The 18182-nt window shown below is 51.6% G+C and overlaps 1 protein-coding gene across 2 annotated transcripts in view; it reads right to left on the bottom strand.

Annotated features, from left to right (window-relative positions):
- COL27A1 (collagen type XXVII alpha 1 chain) overlaps positions 1–18182 on the bottom strand; it is a 143830-nt gene that overhangs the window by 6215 nt on the left and 119433 nt on the right. The window contains exons 42-59 of one of the 2 annotated variants that reach the window (XM_004269304.4): positions 17848–17904; positions 17605–17658; positions 16991–17044; positions 16656–16709; positions 15796–15849; positions 15606–15713; positions 14737–14844; positions 13800–13907; positions 10056–10109; positions 9486–9548; positions 9043–9096; positions 8865–8900; positions 8726–8743; positions 8458–8493; positions 8171–8197; positions 5385–5450; positions 4335–4503; positions 3188–3297 (exon numbers count right to left, since the gene is read on the bottom strand). In XM_004269304.4, the coding sequence (XP_004269352.2) occupies positions 3188–3297; positions 4335–4503; positions 5385–5450; positions 8171–8197; positions 8458–8493; positions 8726–8743; positions 8865–8900; positions 9043–9096; positions 9486–9548; positions 10056–10109; positions 13800–13907; positions 14737–14844; positions 15606–15713; positions 15796–15849; positions 16656–16709; positions 16991–17044; positions 17605–17658; positions 17848–17904 (1230 nt within the window). Of the gene's footprint in view, positions 1–3187; positions 3298–4334; positions 4504–5384; positions 5451–8170; positions 8198–8457; positions 8494–8725; positions 8744–8864; positions 8901–9042; positions 9097–9485; positions 9549–10055; positions 10110–13799; positions 13908–14736; positions 14845–15605; positions 15714–15795; positions 15850–16655; positions 16780–16990; positions 17045–17604; positions 17659–17847; positions 17905–18182 lie in introns of those variants that run through there. The other variant, XR_007477910.1, reaches the window with a different exon arrangement.

Genomic DNA, 18182 nt, shown 5'->3' with positions numbered 1-18182 from the left:
TCCTTAATATTACTTGTCAAGAACAAATACACATCTTAAAAGTCATCTCCACAAATACTAGTAAAAAGCATTAGCCACTGGAGCAGGTAACTCTGTTCTGCCTGTCAGACACAATTTGGAGTCAAACGTTATTTACAGACTAGTAAGTTTTATATTGTTGTACCTGATTCATGGCTAAAATTTTGGAGTGGAAGCTATAGCATCTCAGTGTCTCTGTGTGTTTATGTAAGTCTCTGGATGTATATGTGACTTTTTTCTTTCTCTCTACCTCTGAATGGTATTGCCAAAATTAATTTGTAAAAGAGCTCCGTTTAACCGGCTTAAAAATAAGTACTTATGGGTTTCCCTGGTGGCGCAGTGGTTGAGAGTCTGCCTGCCGATGCAGTGGACACGGGTTCGTGCCCCGGTCCGGGAAGATCCCACATGCCGTGGAGCGGCTGGGCCCGTGAGCCATGGCCGCTGGGCCTGCGCGTCCGGAGCCTGTGCTCTGCAACGGGAGAGGCCACAACAGTGAGAGGCCCACGTACCGAAAAAAAAAAAAAAGCACTTATGAATTAGGTATTCCTAAAATTCAGAAATATAGAAACTAATCCAAATGTTTTTCAAGTTCACATGATCTGGGATAATCTTTGGTAAATAAAAGCCAGTCCAAGTTTGTTTTAATTAAAATAGGTATGTCTTTATAGTTATCAGCATTAAATATACTGCAGATAAATAACTTTACAGGGTTTACTAGTCAAATAAATCCATGTTATCTCTATTACAAAAGAAAATTAGCTTGGGATGATGGCTGACTTTGTCTACTGTCTAATGAAGATTTTGGAGGTAGTTTAAGCATATTGTCAGGAGAGAGAAAAAGAATTTTACCTTGTGTGGTCAAGTTGGCTAAAATTGGACTGTTACTATTAGAGTTTTTTTTTTTACATAAGCTTTAATATCAATAATGTGCTTATGTAATTTTCTTCATCTGCTATAAGGACAAAGTTTTCTTGGAGCACTGGTCTGCTCCTGTTAAGAGATTATGTAAAGTTTTTCTTTACCTTTTAAGTAATCTGGCTAGAAAGCAAAGATTTTGTGTTTTATCAAAATAATTTCCTGTGCTTCATGTTGCCTTAATGAGGTCTTTAGTTACCTAGAAGACACAGTCTTCTCAATATCAAAAGAGCTAAGTTTTCTCACAACGATGTAACCATCTGTATTTGCTTTTAAAATCTTTTGTCACTTTGGCTAAGTAGATAATTAAGCACTTTTTCATAATGATCTGTGATTCTATTTAGTCAAGTGTCCAAAACCTTTGATATTTTTGACAGACTTCCCAAAATCAAGTTCTAAATGAAGACTTTTTGACTTGGAAGTAACTGGGGTTTTCCAGAGGATCGTTGGAACATCTCAAAAGATCCATCTCTTTCCTTATAAAAAGAGAAACATTAAACTAATTAGGCTTATTTGATATATTAAATCACATGGGAAACATTGTCAAATAAGAAATACACCTTCTCTTTATGGATATCCTTGAAAGGGTATATGTTATTAATATGGTGTTCCAGAAATAATATGAAATTCCTAAAAGTCTGATATGTTATGTTATCCATCTATAACCCCAGCTATCATCTTAAAATGTTGTGTGTCACAGAAATAACCAAATTTCCTTGTCAACTGCATCATAATGAACTCCCATCAGATCTTTAACCATAGGCATTTTAAAATGTCATTCTTTTGTCAGTCTTTTATCATTTATAATTATTGTTTTCCTCTTTTATCATTTATAATTATTGTTTTATTCCTTTGCAAAAGTGCTTCATCTTCAAGGAGATTCATGGAAAGGACTCTGACAAGTACAGGTTTCTGATAACTTTTAAATCATACCATTGAATGGGTAAGAATTTATAGAACTCTAAGGAAAAACTGGATTCATGAAACTAACAAAAGATCAAGATCGAGGATCAATTACATAGGACTGAACGAACTGATGGGGATGATTATAACTTTTTATGCTTTTTTGGAAACACTGGCAGTTCTTTTAATCTCTGTTTCCACATTTAAGGAAAACTTTTCTCTTAAGCTAGCAATGCATTTCAGCCATTTGGTGAAGTACACCTTTGTGAACAAAGATGAAACAATTGCTGTTTCTCCCGCCTGATCCTTCTAGAATTCAGAAGCTCTTGGTGAGTATTCTCATGGCAGTATAATTATTTGCATAAGTTCAATGAGAATCTATTCTCCTTGTAACAGGACACAATTGGAAATACTTGGTTATCACCAAGGCTATGAATGGAATGTCATATTTGAGAGAGACATAAAGAGACTCAGATACGACCAGATCACTTAAGGAACTAAGGTTGACTTTATGGAGCCAATAAAGCCCCTTAGAAAAATCAGTCTGTTACCTTGATTACAGGGTTCCCAGCAGCCTTACCAGGTGAGTAAGGAAGGTCACTTCCTGGCAGGTACAGGAATCTCAGGATATTTTGAGGACTTTAAGAAGAGAGGAATTCACCCAAGTCTATAAGTATTCCAGGCAAAGTCTGATGGTAAGTTCTTGGCTCCGCTTCCTGGCCTGGAGAGGCTTTTAAAAGTTCAATCTGAGACTCGTTATGAAAGGTTCCAGCAAAGCAGCAAGGAGCCTATGCTGTCAATCACTCTTCCTGCTGCATTTATGTAAATAATCAAATTTATTGAAACTAGACTTAATTTGCACACAAATTAGTTTTTCTATGGTTGTCGTTAATAGAAATGGGGGTGACGGTACAGAGAAAATTCTCAGCCCGGAGACTGGCACGTGGTAAGTGGGCACCAAACATGAGTCACATATTTGCGTATACAACCCCGGAACACATATCCCAGCTGAGCATCGCACTGATTTATTTTGTGCTGATGGTCACGGCTGTCCAAGCCAGGCCAGCTTGGCTAACTCCGCCATTTTAGATATTAGGCAGAACGTTTTATTTGAAGAAAGAACCATTGGCATCACATAACTCAGAAGGGTTTGGAAACCATGGATTTTGAACAATTCATCCCCAGTGTACAGATGAGGAACTGGGATTCAGAAAGAGGAGATGACTTTCTCAAGGCCATGTAGCAAGATAGTCAAGGCTCAGTCCCAAACCTGGGTGGGCTGTGGTCCAGGGCAGGGGGCAGGGGGGTGTAGAGAGGGCCATCCAGTGGGGGCTAGTGAGCAGATGGATACCTTGGAGGCTGTGATGGGCTTGAGACACGTCTGTCCACCATGTGTGAAGTTGCAGGAGACTTCGATGGTGTCGGACGAGCAGCCAAGGTTTGGATCCACCCAGTAGGTACCTGCAGGCAGCAGGGGATGGGGTGGCACATATATGTGTGGGGAGGAACCCGGGGCTTGGTTCTGCAGGTGGACCCCACACCCTGGGACCCGCTGAGCCCCAGCTGGACATGAAGTCGGGGAGGGTGAGCAGAAAAGGGATTCTATGAGCCGCAGAGGTGGAAGGAAACCCTCTGGGCAGAGCTCACAGGTGGCAGAGGCCCCGGAGGGGCCACGTGGTGGAGCCCTTGCCTATGTCGCTCTTGGGTAGCGTCCATTTTACAGAGGGGACAACTGAGGCTGAGAGAGGCTGAGTCACTTGCCCAAGGGATTTAGGGATCGTTTAATTGAATGGTTTCGCCGCCAAGGGTAGGGATCCTCCTAGAGCTTGGTGGGAGTCAGGGCTTCTACCCCATCAACCAGGCACTTCTGCCGGCACTTGGTTTCCCCTTTGGGTTTCCAAGGGAGCCAAAGACCCCAGAGCTGAAAGAGTAGGACAGCCGGCCACTCGTCCACCTTCTTGATCAGCGGAGAGAAGGGTGGCTTGCCCAGCTCACAGAGCTGGTCAGAGGCAGGGCTGACCTTCAAACTCCAGTCTCTCTGCCTCTAAAACTGTGGTCCTTCCACAGCACCACATCAGCTCACGGAGAGAGAAGAGACTTGGATGAGGTGCGGACAGAAAGGGGGAATCCTGGCTCTGCAGGGAAGCTATGATGGGGTCCCCTCCTGGCCCTGGGGGCTTTTTCTGCCACAGCTCTTGTCCCATTGCACGGAAATGGGACAGCTTGCGGATCTGTGGGCTCTGGAAGGGTGGGACCACTCCTCTGTGTTTCCCACTATATCCCCACACCCCAGGAAGCACAAGCACTTGGCACATCGTGGGGCTCCGTGACTGTCTGTTGAGTGAATAAATGACTGCCCCCCCAAGGACAGAAACTTGGCCCAGTGGAGTGGAGGCTCTAATGCACCATCCCCCCGGCTCCTCCCGGAACCCCCTGCCCCGCCCTGCCCCACCCCTGGGGCAGGAAGCCCTCGCTTGAGACCGCACCGGCGCTCGTACCATCCACCATCTTCTGTTCACAGTCCATGAGGTCCCGGCAGACCCGGGCGGGGTTCTCTTTGGTGCCCAGGGGCGTCTTAATGCTCTGGATGAGGCTGCTGAGGTAGTGTAAGGTTTTAAAGATCTCCCCTCCCTGGTCCAGCACCAGCCGGTCCGGATGGCTGTAACCCTGTCGTGGGGAGAGAGAGTGGCCATCGGCCTCTTGAGGTCCTGGCCTGGCCGGAGGTCCGAGCCTCCACAGCCCCAGGTTCTTGCTACTGAGGAGACATCTGAGTTCCCAGCAGGGGGCACACTTGGGTCTCCCTCCACTGAACAAATAAAGAGACTGGGGACCAGGGACAGGTGGGGGCAGATCTGCCAGGAGGGCCTGGAGGCTTGAGAGGAGTAGAGGGTCAGCCTGGTTCCTGTGCAGAACAGCAAGGTCCCCGTGAGCGAGGAGTCAAGGGAGTGGTCCCAAATCCCTCGGGAAGGGGTTGGTGAAGGACTTTCCACTGACCCCCAGAATGGAAGGAAGATAACGGGCCTTTCCATCTGTCCTTCCGCCTGGATCACGAGCCCTGAGAGAGTCACCTCGGCATCACCTCTCCCCAGCATGCTGCTCAGGGCACAAATGGAAATGTCTGAAGGTCTGAGCTGGGAGGTAGTGAGCTCCCCATCGCGGGAAGGAGGCAAAGAAGCAAAGGGCACTCCTGACAGGGCTTGACTAGAGGACACCTGAGGCCCTGCTCAGCCTCATATCCTGGGGCTGACTTGATCACCGGCCAGGGTCTTAGCAGAGCCTGTGGACTGACAACGAGCTTCCTGCTCCTGGCGGGTTGTGGGACTGAACCACGGAAGCTGCTGTGGGCTCTGGACCCAGCTGAGCATCTCTTCCTGACTCAGGAGGAAAGGGCTCTGGAGGAAAGAGAAAGGGCTCAGGCCTGTTTCTGGCCCCTGCTCTGGCCATGAATCACTCAGTGCAGGCCACGTGGAGGGCACTGACCACACATGGGCCATCACTTCCGTTTCCCCCAGGAAGGGACCCCATGTGGGCAGGGCCCCTGGTGGTACCTCTGCTCTCAGTGCTCCACTAGCGTCCATCCACGTCTGGAAAGCTGCCCCAAGGTCATCTTGTTGCTGTGCGGGGAGAAGACAGGGTGTACCTCCTGGTCTCCACACACCCACCAAGCGGGTGCTCCAGGGTCTGAGCGAGAGCCCTCCCACCCCCGCTTCCCCGGCGGGATCGTGGCCAACAGCATGACTTTGGTGCAACTCTGTCCTTCTTCCCCTTGCAAACAGGCCCTTCCACTCCCTTCCTCCAGGCACTTCCATAGTGCTCCAACACCCTCAGGATTAAGTCCAAACTCCTCAGCATGGCTCTAAGACCTGGACTGAGTGCTGCGGTCTCTGGCCCCGCCTCTCTTCTCTCTCCCACATGTGCTCCGTGCACCAGACACACTATTGTACTACTAAGTTCCTAAGTACCGTGCTCTGTCTAGCCACTGGGCCTTTGCACATGCTGCTCCCGTTGCCTCTTCCCTCCCTCCACCATTCCATTTACTATCCCAGTGGTACTCATCCAGGGGAGATGCTGCCCCCAGTGGACGTTGGGCAATATCTCGAGACTTCAGGGGCTGTCACAGCTGGAGGAGGGGATGCTACTGGCATGTAGTGGGTGGAGGATGTTGCTGAACATCCTACCACGCACAGGACAATCACTCACAGCAGAGAATCATCTGGTTCTGAATGTCAACAGCGCTGCAGTTGAGAAACCCTGCCCTACGCTCATCCTATAGACGCCAGCTGCCATGGGAACTCTTTCCCGACGTTTCTGCCCCCAGGCTGGGTGTGGACCCCTTTCTCTACAGTCCCCGTGTCTCCCCTTTGGCTTGCACTGTAATTGTCTCACGTACACTTGTAGCTCCATCCCTGGCACTGGGCTTGCCAGAAACATAGCCATGGTCTTGCCATGAAAATAGTGACGGGGAGAATCTGACAGTGAGTAAAGCGCAGGATTGGGGTCTGCGGCGAGGACTCTGGAGGGACTTCTCCAGTTCAAATCCCAGCCTTGCTACTTACTAACTGCACAATCTGGGCAAGTTACTTAACCTCTCTTTGCCTCAGTTGTCTCATCCTGATAATGGGCATGACAATAAAACTCTCTCAGAACTGTTGAGAGGAATAAATGAGTTAATACGTGAAAAGCACTTCTAATGCTGTCTGGCATGTAACAAGCACTGAATATATTAGCTATTATTCAAAAAAACTCAAAACCCTCTCATTTCCCATTTTTTCAGAGGGAGAAGGTTTTTCTTAGATCTCTTCACTTCCCCCTAGCTGGCTTCCTTACTGAATGAAGGAGGAAAAGTGTAGAGGGAGAGGCCAGGGCTGTCATTCCATTTTTATGGGCGAGGCAGAGGGATGGGCAGCGAGCAGCAGAGAGGGGAGAAGAACAGGGGCTCCGAGCAGCTCACGGCCCGAGAGCTCCTCCCCCATTCAGCCCTTCCCCTTGGCCGCTCCCTGGATGCTGTCAGGGCCTGCTTCTAACAGTCAATCATCACCGTGGTGAAATGGAGACGGAATTGTCAGAGGGCTTGGGAGGGGGCCATGCTTTCATACAGGCCAGGGTATCCACCAGGGAGGAACACAGGGGCCCCCCCTGCAACCTTGCCCGCTGGCCCTCTTTGGACTCAGAATCTGAGCTGGAAGGACTCTGCGATATTATGATTTATAATAAGAAATATATATTTGGTCTCCAATCCCGTTCCTGGCACAGAGCTCCTAAAAGCCCTGGAATCTCCTGGAATAGGGTCTCTTTTGCTATATTAATGAGGTGACTTTTGGACTGCTCAGTAGTAAGTAACCTAAGGATGGGGGCTTGTGGTTGCTGGAAACAAACGTGTGATCAGAGGGTTGGAACTTGCAGTTACGGCCCACAGTCTCCAGGGAGGGGAGAGGGGGCTGGAGGTCGAGTCAATCACCAGTGGCCAATGATTTAATCAATCATGTCTGTGTAATGAAGCCTGCATAAAATCCCAAAAGGACTGGGTTCAGTGGGCTTTCAGGTTGGTGAACACACGGAGATTCGGGGAGAACAGGGGAGCTCGTGCCCCTTCCCCGTGCCTTGCCCTATGCACATCCTCCATCTGGCTGCTCCTCAGTGACAGCCTTTTATAATAAACCAACAATCTAATACGTAAAGTGTTTCCATGAGTTCTGTGAGCCGCTCTAGCAAATTAACGGAACCCCAGGAGGGCATGGTGGGAACCTCTGGTTTACAGCCAGTTGGCCAGAGGCACAGGTGACACCTGGATTTGCCACTGGCAATCTGAAGGGGGGCGGCGAGGGGGGGATGGTGAGGGACATGGGGATTGGGGGATGGGGGACCAGCAGCAATCTTGTAGGACTGAGCCCTCAACCTGTGGAATCTGACGCTAACTCCAAGTAGTGTCAGGATTGAGTTGAATTGTAGGACACCCAGCTGGTGTGTCCCCAACATTGCTTGTTGGTGCGGGGAACCCCCCTTCCCAACACACCCAGGTTGGAATCGGTACCAGAACCTTAAAGAGTTGTCAACGGATCTGTACAGTGTACTGACAGGACCCCGGAGCCAGCGGTGGGAGGTCTTCCTGGGTTCATAGTCAGGGGTGCATTCTGACTAAAAGCTGGGTACCCTGCCTCTCAGCCCGGGGCTCTTTCTGCTGCTTCAGGGTCCAGGATCCAGTATGGAGCGGCAAAAGGACGTGGGCAGTTTAGGGCCACCTTGGCCAGAGAGGGGTCCACTGCCGCCACCTGCCCCCGACACCACCCCCCAGGCCTTACCCCACGCAGGCAACAGAGAATGTTCTCCAACTTACAAAGTGAATAGGGCTCCCTGGAGGACCCTGCAAAAGAAGAGGCTGGGTCTGTATCTGACGGGGACCTGGTGCTGCAGTCCCGGGGGTTGTCGGGGCGTGAGAGAACCCACCACGCTGGACTCTGCCTGGCCCTACCAGGACTGTGCCACACTGTCCCGGAGGCCTGGCCTGGCCTGTGAAGTCAGGGCCAGTCCTGCGAAGGCTGCCAGCGCAGCCTTGGGTTTCACTCAAAGGAATCCCACCTGCTGCCCTGCAGTTCAAGGGGTACCGGGCACACAGCTACCTACCGGTGGGCCGGGCTGCCCTCTGGGACCGGGAGGACCCTGGAGGAAGAGGAGAACAATGAGGCCCTGGTCAAAGGCCTCTCATCCCCCCACCCAGCCCGGGCCTCCTCCAGCAGACCTGAGACCCGGGCACGACGGTGGCCCAGGTGCAGAGTGAGGCCCACAGGGAAAAACATGCCCAAGGACACGCCTGGTCATGGGCAGGGGAAACCAGAGGGCCCGTCCCTCCCACTCCCCTGTCCCCCCAGCCCTCATACCGCAGCCCACTCACCCTCGGACCTTGCAATCCCTAGAGGGGGGACAGAAGCAGGGAGAAAGAGTCAGAGGACCAGGCTGAGCCATGCCCGCCCCCTGCCCCAGCCCAACCCTGCCATACCCCCTGCCATAGTGTCCCCAGCCCATCCACTCACCAAGTCCCCTCGCCTGCCTTTGTCACCCTTCGGACCCTGCAATAAACCATGGCCCAGTGAGAGGGGGCTCAGAGGGGAAGCCCCACGTCCCAGAAGGGGAAACTGAGGCTCAGACTGGCCCTGGGTCACAGAGACAGTCTCGCCCCAGCGGTGTTCCTGGCCAGCCCCCTGCACATACCTGGTGTCCTGAAGGTCCCAGGAATCCTAGGGGCCCAATGATGCCTTCCTTCCCCTAAAGGAGAGAGAAAGGCTTGTGTGTCCTTGTCCCAGAGCCTGGGGAATACAGTCACAGGGACAGGAGGGTAGAGGGCAGCCTGAGTGTCCCAAGGGGATGGAAGGGAGACGTCCTCAAGGGGGCCAGGCCATGCGTCTCCTGAGCCCGTCCTATGTGCCTTGTGGGGGGGGGGCACCAGTGGACGGGGGGAGCAGGGAAAGGGGAAAGGATGGCAGCCCAGCTGGCAGGAACGGCATGAGCAAAGGTATGGAAACAGGAGTGAAGATTGTGGGCAGAAGGGCTCGATGCCGAAGGAACAGGAGGAGTGGCGGCCCCCCGGCTGATGGCTGGCCAGCCTTGGGCCTCGGATAACTGTCCCTGCTGGGATAGACAGGGAGACGACTCACCATCAAGCCAGGAGGCCCCCGAGGGCCCTGGATGCCTTTGAAGCCAATGTCTCCTGGGGGGCCCTGCAGAAGGCAGAGGAAGGGCTGCTGTGTCTGGGCGGCCACTGGGCGAGGGCTCCAGCGCTCTGCCACCCGAGGTCTGGCCAACCTTTGCCCTCCTTGTCAAGAGACGCCTCACCCGAGAGGCTCCAGGAAGAGTAACAAATGTGCACAATTATTCAGCAGGTGCCAGAGAGCTGGCTCGGTGCTAAATGGTGTGGGTCTCTGGTCTTAACTGTAACAACGCTTTGCTGTTATTATACCCATTTTATAGATGAGAAAACTGAGGCTTGGAGAGACCGAGTAACTTGCTTGAGGCACAGAGAGTTGAATTGTGGAGCTGGGTTTAGAACCCAGGTCTGCTGGAATGTGAGTGCTGGGAGACACAGGTGTTCATGCTAGACCCTGGCTGTGTTGCAGCCCACGCTGCTAATGCTCAAGAAATATTTGTTGAGTGAATAAATGAATAAATGAACAAGGAGGTGGATGGATGGGACCCCAAGAGGAACAGTGTAGAATGGGAATCTGTACCTTGGGTCCGAAGAGGCCAGCCATTCCTGGGAATCCCATCTCACCGGAGTCACCCTGTGGGGAGAACAGGATGAGAAGGGTGCCTGGGCAGTCATGCAGGACCCCTGGGCCTGCCTTCTTGCAGGGATATCAGCCACTCCACCTCGAAGCGATCAGATGAGTGTGAATGGCTCACAGAGCAGACGCCAGGTCAGCCTGGACTCCAGCGGGGCAGGAGCCTGTGCCCTCTGTCAAATGGGAAAGTGGAGGCCAGCTCAGGCCTTCCACAGGGGATGCTCTAGAACACTCAGGATCTCCTGTCCCAGGTCTTCAAGGAAGACAGTGGAAGGACCTGTAGACTTCCCAACCCATCCCAAAGGCTCTACTGAGGAATGGGCCCCTCAAAGTAACCCCTAAAAACTGAGGGCCTGCTATGTGTCAGGCACTCTGCATGCACCACCGTGCATGTGTGTTCCCACATCAGCCTGGGGAGACACAATGTGCCTATTCACAGACCAGGAAATAAAGACCCAGAGAGGGCAGGCACCTGCTCAAAGTCACACAGATGTTGTGGAGTGTGCTAGATTCAGACAAGGTTATAATTCCGGAGGCCTGCGTTATATGCTTCGTTGTTGCTTAACTTTTTTTTTTTTTTAATTTATTTTTGGCTGTGTTGGGTCTTCGTTGCTGTGTGCGGGCTTTCTCTAGTTGTAGCGAGCGGGGGCTGCTCTTCGTTGCGGCGCGCGGGCTTCTCACTGCAGTGGCTTCCCTCGTTGTGGAGTAAGGGCTCTAGGCGTGTGGCTTCATGGAGCGCGGGCTCAGTAGTTGTGGCTCACGGGCTCTAGAGCACAGGTTCAGTAGTTGTGGCGCACGGGTTTTGTTGCTCCATGGCATGTGGGATCTTCCCAGACCAGGGGATCGAACTCGTGTCCCCTGCATTGGCAGGCGGATTCTCAACCACTGCACCACCAGGGAAGCCCATATTGCTTAACTTTTTTTTTTTCCCGCGGTACGTGGGCCTCTCACTGTTGTGGCCTCTCCTGTTGCAGAGCACAGGCTCCGGACGTGCAGGCTCAGCGGCCACGGCTCACGGGCCCAGCCACTCCGCGGCATGTGGGATCCTCCCGGACCGGGGCACGAACCCATGTCCCCGGCATCGGCAGGCGGACTCTCAACCACTGCGCCACCAGGGAAGCCCTGTTGCTTAACTTTTAAAGAAACTGCTCAACTGTTTTCTGAAGTGGTTGTACAATTTTACATTCCTATTAGCAGAGTACAGACTTCCCATTGCTCCACATCCTTGCCAAGGATCAGTATGATCAGTCTTTAAAAATTTTCTCCATTCAAATTCAAAGGTGTGCAGTAGCATCTCACTGTGGTTATAATGAGCATTTGCCTTATGATTAATGATACTGATCTTTTCATGTGCTTATCTGCCATCTGTATAGCTTCTTTGAAGTGTCTACTCAAATTTTTAATTTTTGTCTAATTTGTCTAATTTTTAAAATTGTCTAATTTTTAAAATTGGGCTGCTTATTTTCTTACTATTGAGTTTTGAGAGTTCTTTATATATTCTGGCTATAAATCCTTTACGAGACATATGCTTTGCACTTTCTCCTAGTATGTGTTTTATCTTTTCATTCTCTTGACAGTGTCCTTTTGAGAAGCAAAAGTTTTAAATTTCATTGATGTCCAACTTATCAGATTTTCTTTTATGCATCATGCTTTTGGTGTCATTTCTAAGAAATCTTTTTATAACCCAAGGTCTCGAAGATTTTCTTGTACACTTTCTTGTAGAAGTTTTAGCCCTTTTGGTTTTATTTTTAGGTGTAGGATCCATGTTGAGTTAACTTTTGTACACAGTATGAAGTTCTGAATTGTTCTGGAGCCATTGCTGGAAAACACTATTCCGTATCCACTGAATTACTTTTGCACCTATGTCAAAGATCAGTTGTCTGTATATGAATGAATACATTTCTGGACTCTTTTTTCTGTTCCTTTGATCCGTTAGTATATTTATGGCAATACCATACCTTCTTGATTCCTGTAGCTTTGTAAGTCTTGAAATCAACTACTGTTAGTCCTTCAACTTTGTTCTTCTTTTTCCAAGTTGTTTTGGTTATTCTAGGTCTTTTGCATTTCCAAATGAATTTTAGAATTAGCTTGTTATTTTCTACAAGAAAAACCTGATGGGATTTTGATTGGGATTGTGTTGAATCTATAGACCAACATGAGGAAAATTGACATCTTAACAATATTGAGTTTTTTGACCAATAAACACAGTAAATATCTCCACTTATTTAGATCTTCCTCAATTTATCTCACAATGCTTTATAGTTTTTCAGTGTACATGTCTTATACACCTATTGTCATGTGTATCTCTAAGGATTTCATATTTTTATGCTATTGTAAATAGTATTGCTCTTTAGATTTCCAATTCTGATTGCTTCTTGCTAGCACATACGAGTCATTTGAGTATATTGAGCTGGTGCCCTGCTATCTTGCTAAAACTCCCTTATTCTAGTAGCTTTATTGTAGATTCTATTGGGTTTTCTACGTAGACAACCATTTTGTCTACAGATGAAAAGTTTCATGTCTTCCTTTTTGATATGAATGTCTTTTATTTATTTTTCTTGCCTTACTGCATTGGCTAGAACTGCCAATACAATGTTGAATAGAAGTAGTGAGAACAGATATCTTTGACTTGTTTCTGCTTTTTGGGAGAAAGAATTCAGTCATTCACTATTTTTTTTTTTCGATTGGGTCGGGTCTTAGTTGTGGCCGGCAGGCTCCTTAGTTGCAGCTTGCCGGCTCCTTAGTTGAGGCACGCTGGCTCCTTAGTTGTAGCATGTGAACTCTTAGCTGCGGCATGCATGTGGGATCTAGTTCCCTGACCAGGGATCAAACCCGGGCCCCCTGCGTTGGGAGTGTGGAGTCTTATCCACTACACCACCAGGGAAGTCCCAGTCATTCACTATTATGTATGATGTTAAATATAGATTTTTCATGGATGCCCTTTATCAAGTTGAGAGAGTTCCTTGGTCTACCAAGTTGAGAAATTTTATCAGAAATGGAGTTGGATTTTATCAATCACTTTTCTTGCACCTACTGAGATGATTAACTGGGTTTTCTTTTTTCACTTGCTAATATGCTGAATTACATTGATATACTTTCAAATGTTATACCATCCTTGCATTCCTGGGATAAACCTCACTTGATCTTGATGTACAATCCTTTTAATGTATTCTCAGATTCATTTTTCTAAAATTATATTGACAATTTTTGTATCTATAGTTATGAGGTATATTGGTCTGTAGTTTTCTTTTCTTGTAATGTCCTCATCTGGCATTGACATCAAGGTAATGCTAACCTCATAGAATGTGTTGGGAAATACTCCTCCTCTTCAATTTTCTGGAAGAGTTTATGCAGAATTGGTATTTTTTTCTTCCATAAACAATGAATAGGATTTACCAGTGAAGTCATCTGAGCCTTTGTGGGAAGTTTTTAAACTATAGATGCAATTTTTCTAATAGATACAAGGCTGTTGAAGGCTATTTAGAGTTCCGGTTGGAATCACCTCTCCTCATTCTGAAGGGACCGCTCATATCTCATTTCTCAGCTTTTTTCCACCTCCAAGCCTGCACGCAGGGGAGGCAGAATGGTATCTGTGCCCACAGAGGGTATTGGTCTGCCCTCGTCACAGAGCAGGAAGGTGGCTTCTGGGTCTGTGTGTGTGAACACGTGTGTTCCCTGGGGCTCACTCACCGGCTGGCCTTTGGATCCAGGCTCCCCCTGGTTCCCAGGAAGCCCCGTTCCGCCTTCCGTCCCTCGTTTGCCAGGGGGACCCAGCTGCCCGAGTAACCCACTTTCACCCTTAAAGAAATACACCAAGATGACCAATCAAAGGGAGAAAATGGCTCGAGGAGAGGGGAGGCGCTGAACAACCATTCCACAGGGTCAGTTAACATCTCCGGGTGCTGGGGCAACAGGCATAGGCCTGGGGGGTGGCGGAGGGGTGCTCAAAACTTCATCCTCCTTAAGGGGAAAGTCTCTTTTCTTACTCTGGCATTCAAGGGCCACTTTCCGTCCACTCTCCCACACGCCTCTCCTCTTCATTGTTTCTTCCCAACAGACCATGCAGTCCCCACCTCCACACTTCCATTCACGCTGGCCCTCCTTGCTCATTTAAATCCTCCACGGGCCAAGGCCATCTCTCCCTCTGCCAGCTGTCTTTATGGAGGGTTCCAACCTCTCTCCAACTAAACCTCAAGCTCAGAGAGGGCGAGAGCCCCGTTTGATTCATTCGTTTCAATCTTCCCTTCAGTGTCTAGCCCTGGGCTCAGACTGACTCCTGGCTGCCTCCGCCACCACTCAAGGAAACTTTCTAAAAAGATGCCTTGGAGGGTCTCAGAGCCAGCAACATGCACTGTTCCACAAAGGCCCACAAGAGGGCGCCCATGGACAACTCAACAAATAGTTGACAGTGTCAAGGGCCTGGTAGGGGGCAGTATTACAGCTCCCTGGATAAACTATCCTTTAAGTCAAGTTTAAGCTTGGGGAGGGACCCCTGAGAAAGAGGACTCCATTTTCACACAGGCCCTGGGACATGGGCGCTCACATCAGCACTGCAGTCGGTGTCATTATAGTTAGTACCAGGGCAGAAAGGGTGGAGGGCGGGTAAGGGGATTAACAAGTGTCCGACCTTGAATCCTGGGGGCCCCTGTGCTCCAGGCAAGCCAGCCACACCTGGATTTCCTCTCTTCCCAGCAGGGCCCATGGGGCCAGGGTCCCCATCGTCTCCCTGCTCCCCCTGTGAAGAAAGAGGGCAGAGGAGGATTTTTCAAGTTTCAGGAAATAGGCAGCCAAGGAGGCAGGATGACTCAAAACCTGGGTGAAGGGCTTCCCTGGTGGCACAGTGGTTAAGAATCTGCCTGCCAGTGCAGGGGACATGGGTTCGAGCCCTGGTCCGGGAAGATCCCACATGCCGCGGAGCAACTAAGCCCATGTGCCACAACTACTGAGCCTGTGCGCCTAGAGCCCGTGCTCCACAACAAGAGAAGCCATCGCAACGAGAAGCCCGCACGCTGCAACCAAGAGTAGACCCCGCTCTCTGCAACTAGAGAAAGCCCGCGTGCAACAACGAAGACCCAACGTAGCCAAAGCAAAAACAAAGCAAAATGAAACAAAACAAAAACCTGGGTGAACCCTGGGTGAAGCTGGAGGTTAAACTGAGGGATGGAGGTCATACTGCCTGTGTGTGAGGATGGCTGGACCAGCGGGACAAATGGGTGGGGAAGGGAAGGGTCTTAGAAACCGGAAGCTCTATTTGCTGGACAGGGCATGACCCTCTGGGTACTGGCATGGAGGAGAGACAGTGAGATGGGCCATAGGCCCTGGTCCCAGGTCCCAAGGGATGAGGCCATTGCCCATGCAGGAGGCTTCTGGATATGCTGGTTCTGCCCATCCAAGTTTCCAAACACGCTCCTCCCGGCCCATGGCCTATGGCACCCCACCACGCACACACCTCATCTCAAATGGAGACACTGTCTCTTAACCCCAAGTCCTGCTCACCTGCTGTCCTGCTTGACCGTCCCGGCCTGGAAGCCCATCTGGTCCAGCGACACCCTCGGGGCCCTGTCTCCCCACCACGCCCCGAGGCCCCGGCAGCCCCTGCAGGCCCTGGCGGTAAATAAGAAGCTGGTGAGGGCTTCTGGGGAGGGCAGGGAGGTGGGTGGGAGCGGAGAAGCTGGGAGTCACTCACCTGGATCCCCCTCCGTCCTGGTCCCCCAGCCTTGCCTTGCTTTCCCTTTGGTCCCTGAAAATCAAGGGGCACGTGATGAGGGCTTCCTGGAGGGGGTGCAGAACACTAGGCGCTCTGGAAGGGCCCTTCTGTGGCCGGGCCCTGCCCCTCCACTTCTTGGGCCTTGGCATCTGAATCTGCAAATGGGCCCAAGCAGCCTGACTCAGAAGCCCAAGGTCGAGGCTGTCACTAACCCTGGGTCCTGGGCCCTCACTGGCAACCCTGCTGCAGAGGCTCCGGACCCTGGCAACTTCCTGGTGGGAGCGAAGCCCACGGCTGGCTGGTCTATTTAATCCCCATGGGTTTGGCTCTCCCTGAGGGGTGGGGGGTGGCTCTGCGGGTGGAGGGGTGCACCCCTGGGGGGAAGTTGAGGGCATTAAGGCAGCCTTGGCCCAGCCTCAGTGGAGGCAGATGCAGGAGCCCTGGGTGCAAGGCAGGAAACTCCTCTCCACCGCCTCTGAACTCTTCCACGGGCATCACCAGCTCCGTGTCTTCCTCCACACCCCCTCACTTCACTTCTCCCAGCTTTCTCTTTCTACGGTGTGGCACCGTGGAAAGAGAGGCCAGCTTTGGATCTTGACAGCCCTGGGTTCAAATACCGCTGGCTGACCTGACAGGTGGTCTCCCTCCGGGAGGCCCTATAAATGGGGCTGGTCATCCCCCCTCCCTCAGGCTGTTTGAAGGGATCTTGGCCAGGCCACACCCTGCCGGGCCCCTCCCTGTGGTTCCCTCTCTTTCTGAGCACCCCCAGCCCTCCCTCCCGTGTGCTGTGTGCCTGGGCCAGTCTCTTTCCCTTCCCTGTGGACGGCAGGGCCTCTTACCTCGTCCCCTTTCGATCCTTTGGGGCCCGGCCGTCCCCGGGGTCCCGGATGCCCCTGCAAACCAAGGTGAGATGACGCAAGGCAGCCCCAGGATTCTCTCCTGGGGAGGGTGGCCAGTCTCCGCCTGGAGGGGGGAGGTGTGGGGAGGGGTTTGGGGGTGCAGGCTCTGGGGGTGCCCCCAGGGTCAGGGCAGGAGAAACCAGAATGGGCTGCCCCAGGCGCTCCTGCAGGGAGGGTCCCTTTAAGCTTTAAAAGGCCCAGTTCTTTAATCACCCCGCTGCTCCTCTACCGCCCCCTCAGGGCAGGAGGGGGATGGGACAGCAAGCACCACTCACGGGTTGGCCCTGCTGGCCTGGATTTCCACGGAGGCCTTGTACACCCTCCTGTCCCTGGAAGTCAAGGAGAGACAGGTGAGGGGGCTCATTCTGGGGGGGGAGGACCCCAGAAAGCCCTTGTTCTTCCTAGCCATGTGTCATTGTCCCCCTGAGTCTCAGCACCCTCATCTGCAAAATGGGTGAAATAATGACCCTGCCAGGGAGGATGAAGGCGGGGCGGGGAAGAGCCGAGGGGGCTGGCAGGTGGGCGGAGCTTGGGAGGGGGGTTCCGGTGCTCATTCAGTGGCTTGTTCACACTGCTTCTGTTGGGAGAGCTGTTCTCGGCCACAGATGGGGACACTGAGGTTCTTGGAGGGGAGAGGTCTCCCTCCCCCGCCCATCCTCTCCCTCCCTCAGGAAAGATCTCGGACCCTTCCCCTTTCAGCATGAACTACGCCCTGAGCCCTTGCGGGGAGGGGGAGGGTTGTGCTTAAAGCCTGGGCACTAATGGTGGAAGGACGGGCCTGTTTCCTGGCAAAGGCTGTTCTAATTCTAGGTTGCAGGAAACAGAGGTCAAGGAAGGCCCTCTTATAACACTCCCGGTGCTGCCAGCAGGTAGGAGCTCCGATACTTACCGGGTATCCAGAGTCCCCTGGCTCCCCGCGGTCTCCTCGATCACCCACAGGGCCCTAAACGACAAGGATAACAATGAAAAACGGGCCACTGGGTGCAGGGGATGCCACACCTGGGCCTCCTAGGCCACAACCTCGTGAAGCTCGCAGCAGCCTCACCCCTGCTCAGTTTCCCCGCCCCCTCCCAGGTCGGGGCTCCACCCTGGCATTGGTCCACGGGATGGACAGTGGGGATGGGGGTCTTACCCGATCTCCAGGTGGCCCGGGGTGCCCCTCGGCCGTGCCATCCTCACCCTGCTCCCCCTGTGGACACAAAACTAGCTTTAGGACAAACCTCCTGCTCCTGGTGAATTCTGGGAATTCCAGACACTCTGCACTGAGGCCAAAAGGGCCTTCATCAGAGACGAGGTCCAGCCGACTTAGGGTTACAGACAGAAAGACTGAGGCCAGAGAGGGAAGGGGAAGATGTGGGGTCAAAGGCAGACCTGGGCATGGAACCAGGAATGCAGAACACAGAACAGGGCTCTTTACCCTCCCCGCTGCTGGACACCGCCAGGCCGATGCCCCTGTCAGACGGGGTA

Source organism: Orcinus orca, chromosome 6 (genome assembly GCF_937001465.1).
Source record: "Orcinus orca chromosome 6, mOrcOrc1.1, whole genome shotgun sequence".
Classification (NCBI taxonomy): domain Eukaryota; kingdom Metazoa; phylum Chordata; class Mammalia; order Artiodactyla; family Delphinidae; genus Orcinus; species Orcinus orca.
Note: the sequence above shows the minus strand (reverse complement) of the source record. Positions and strands in the feature narration are given on the sequence as shown.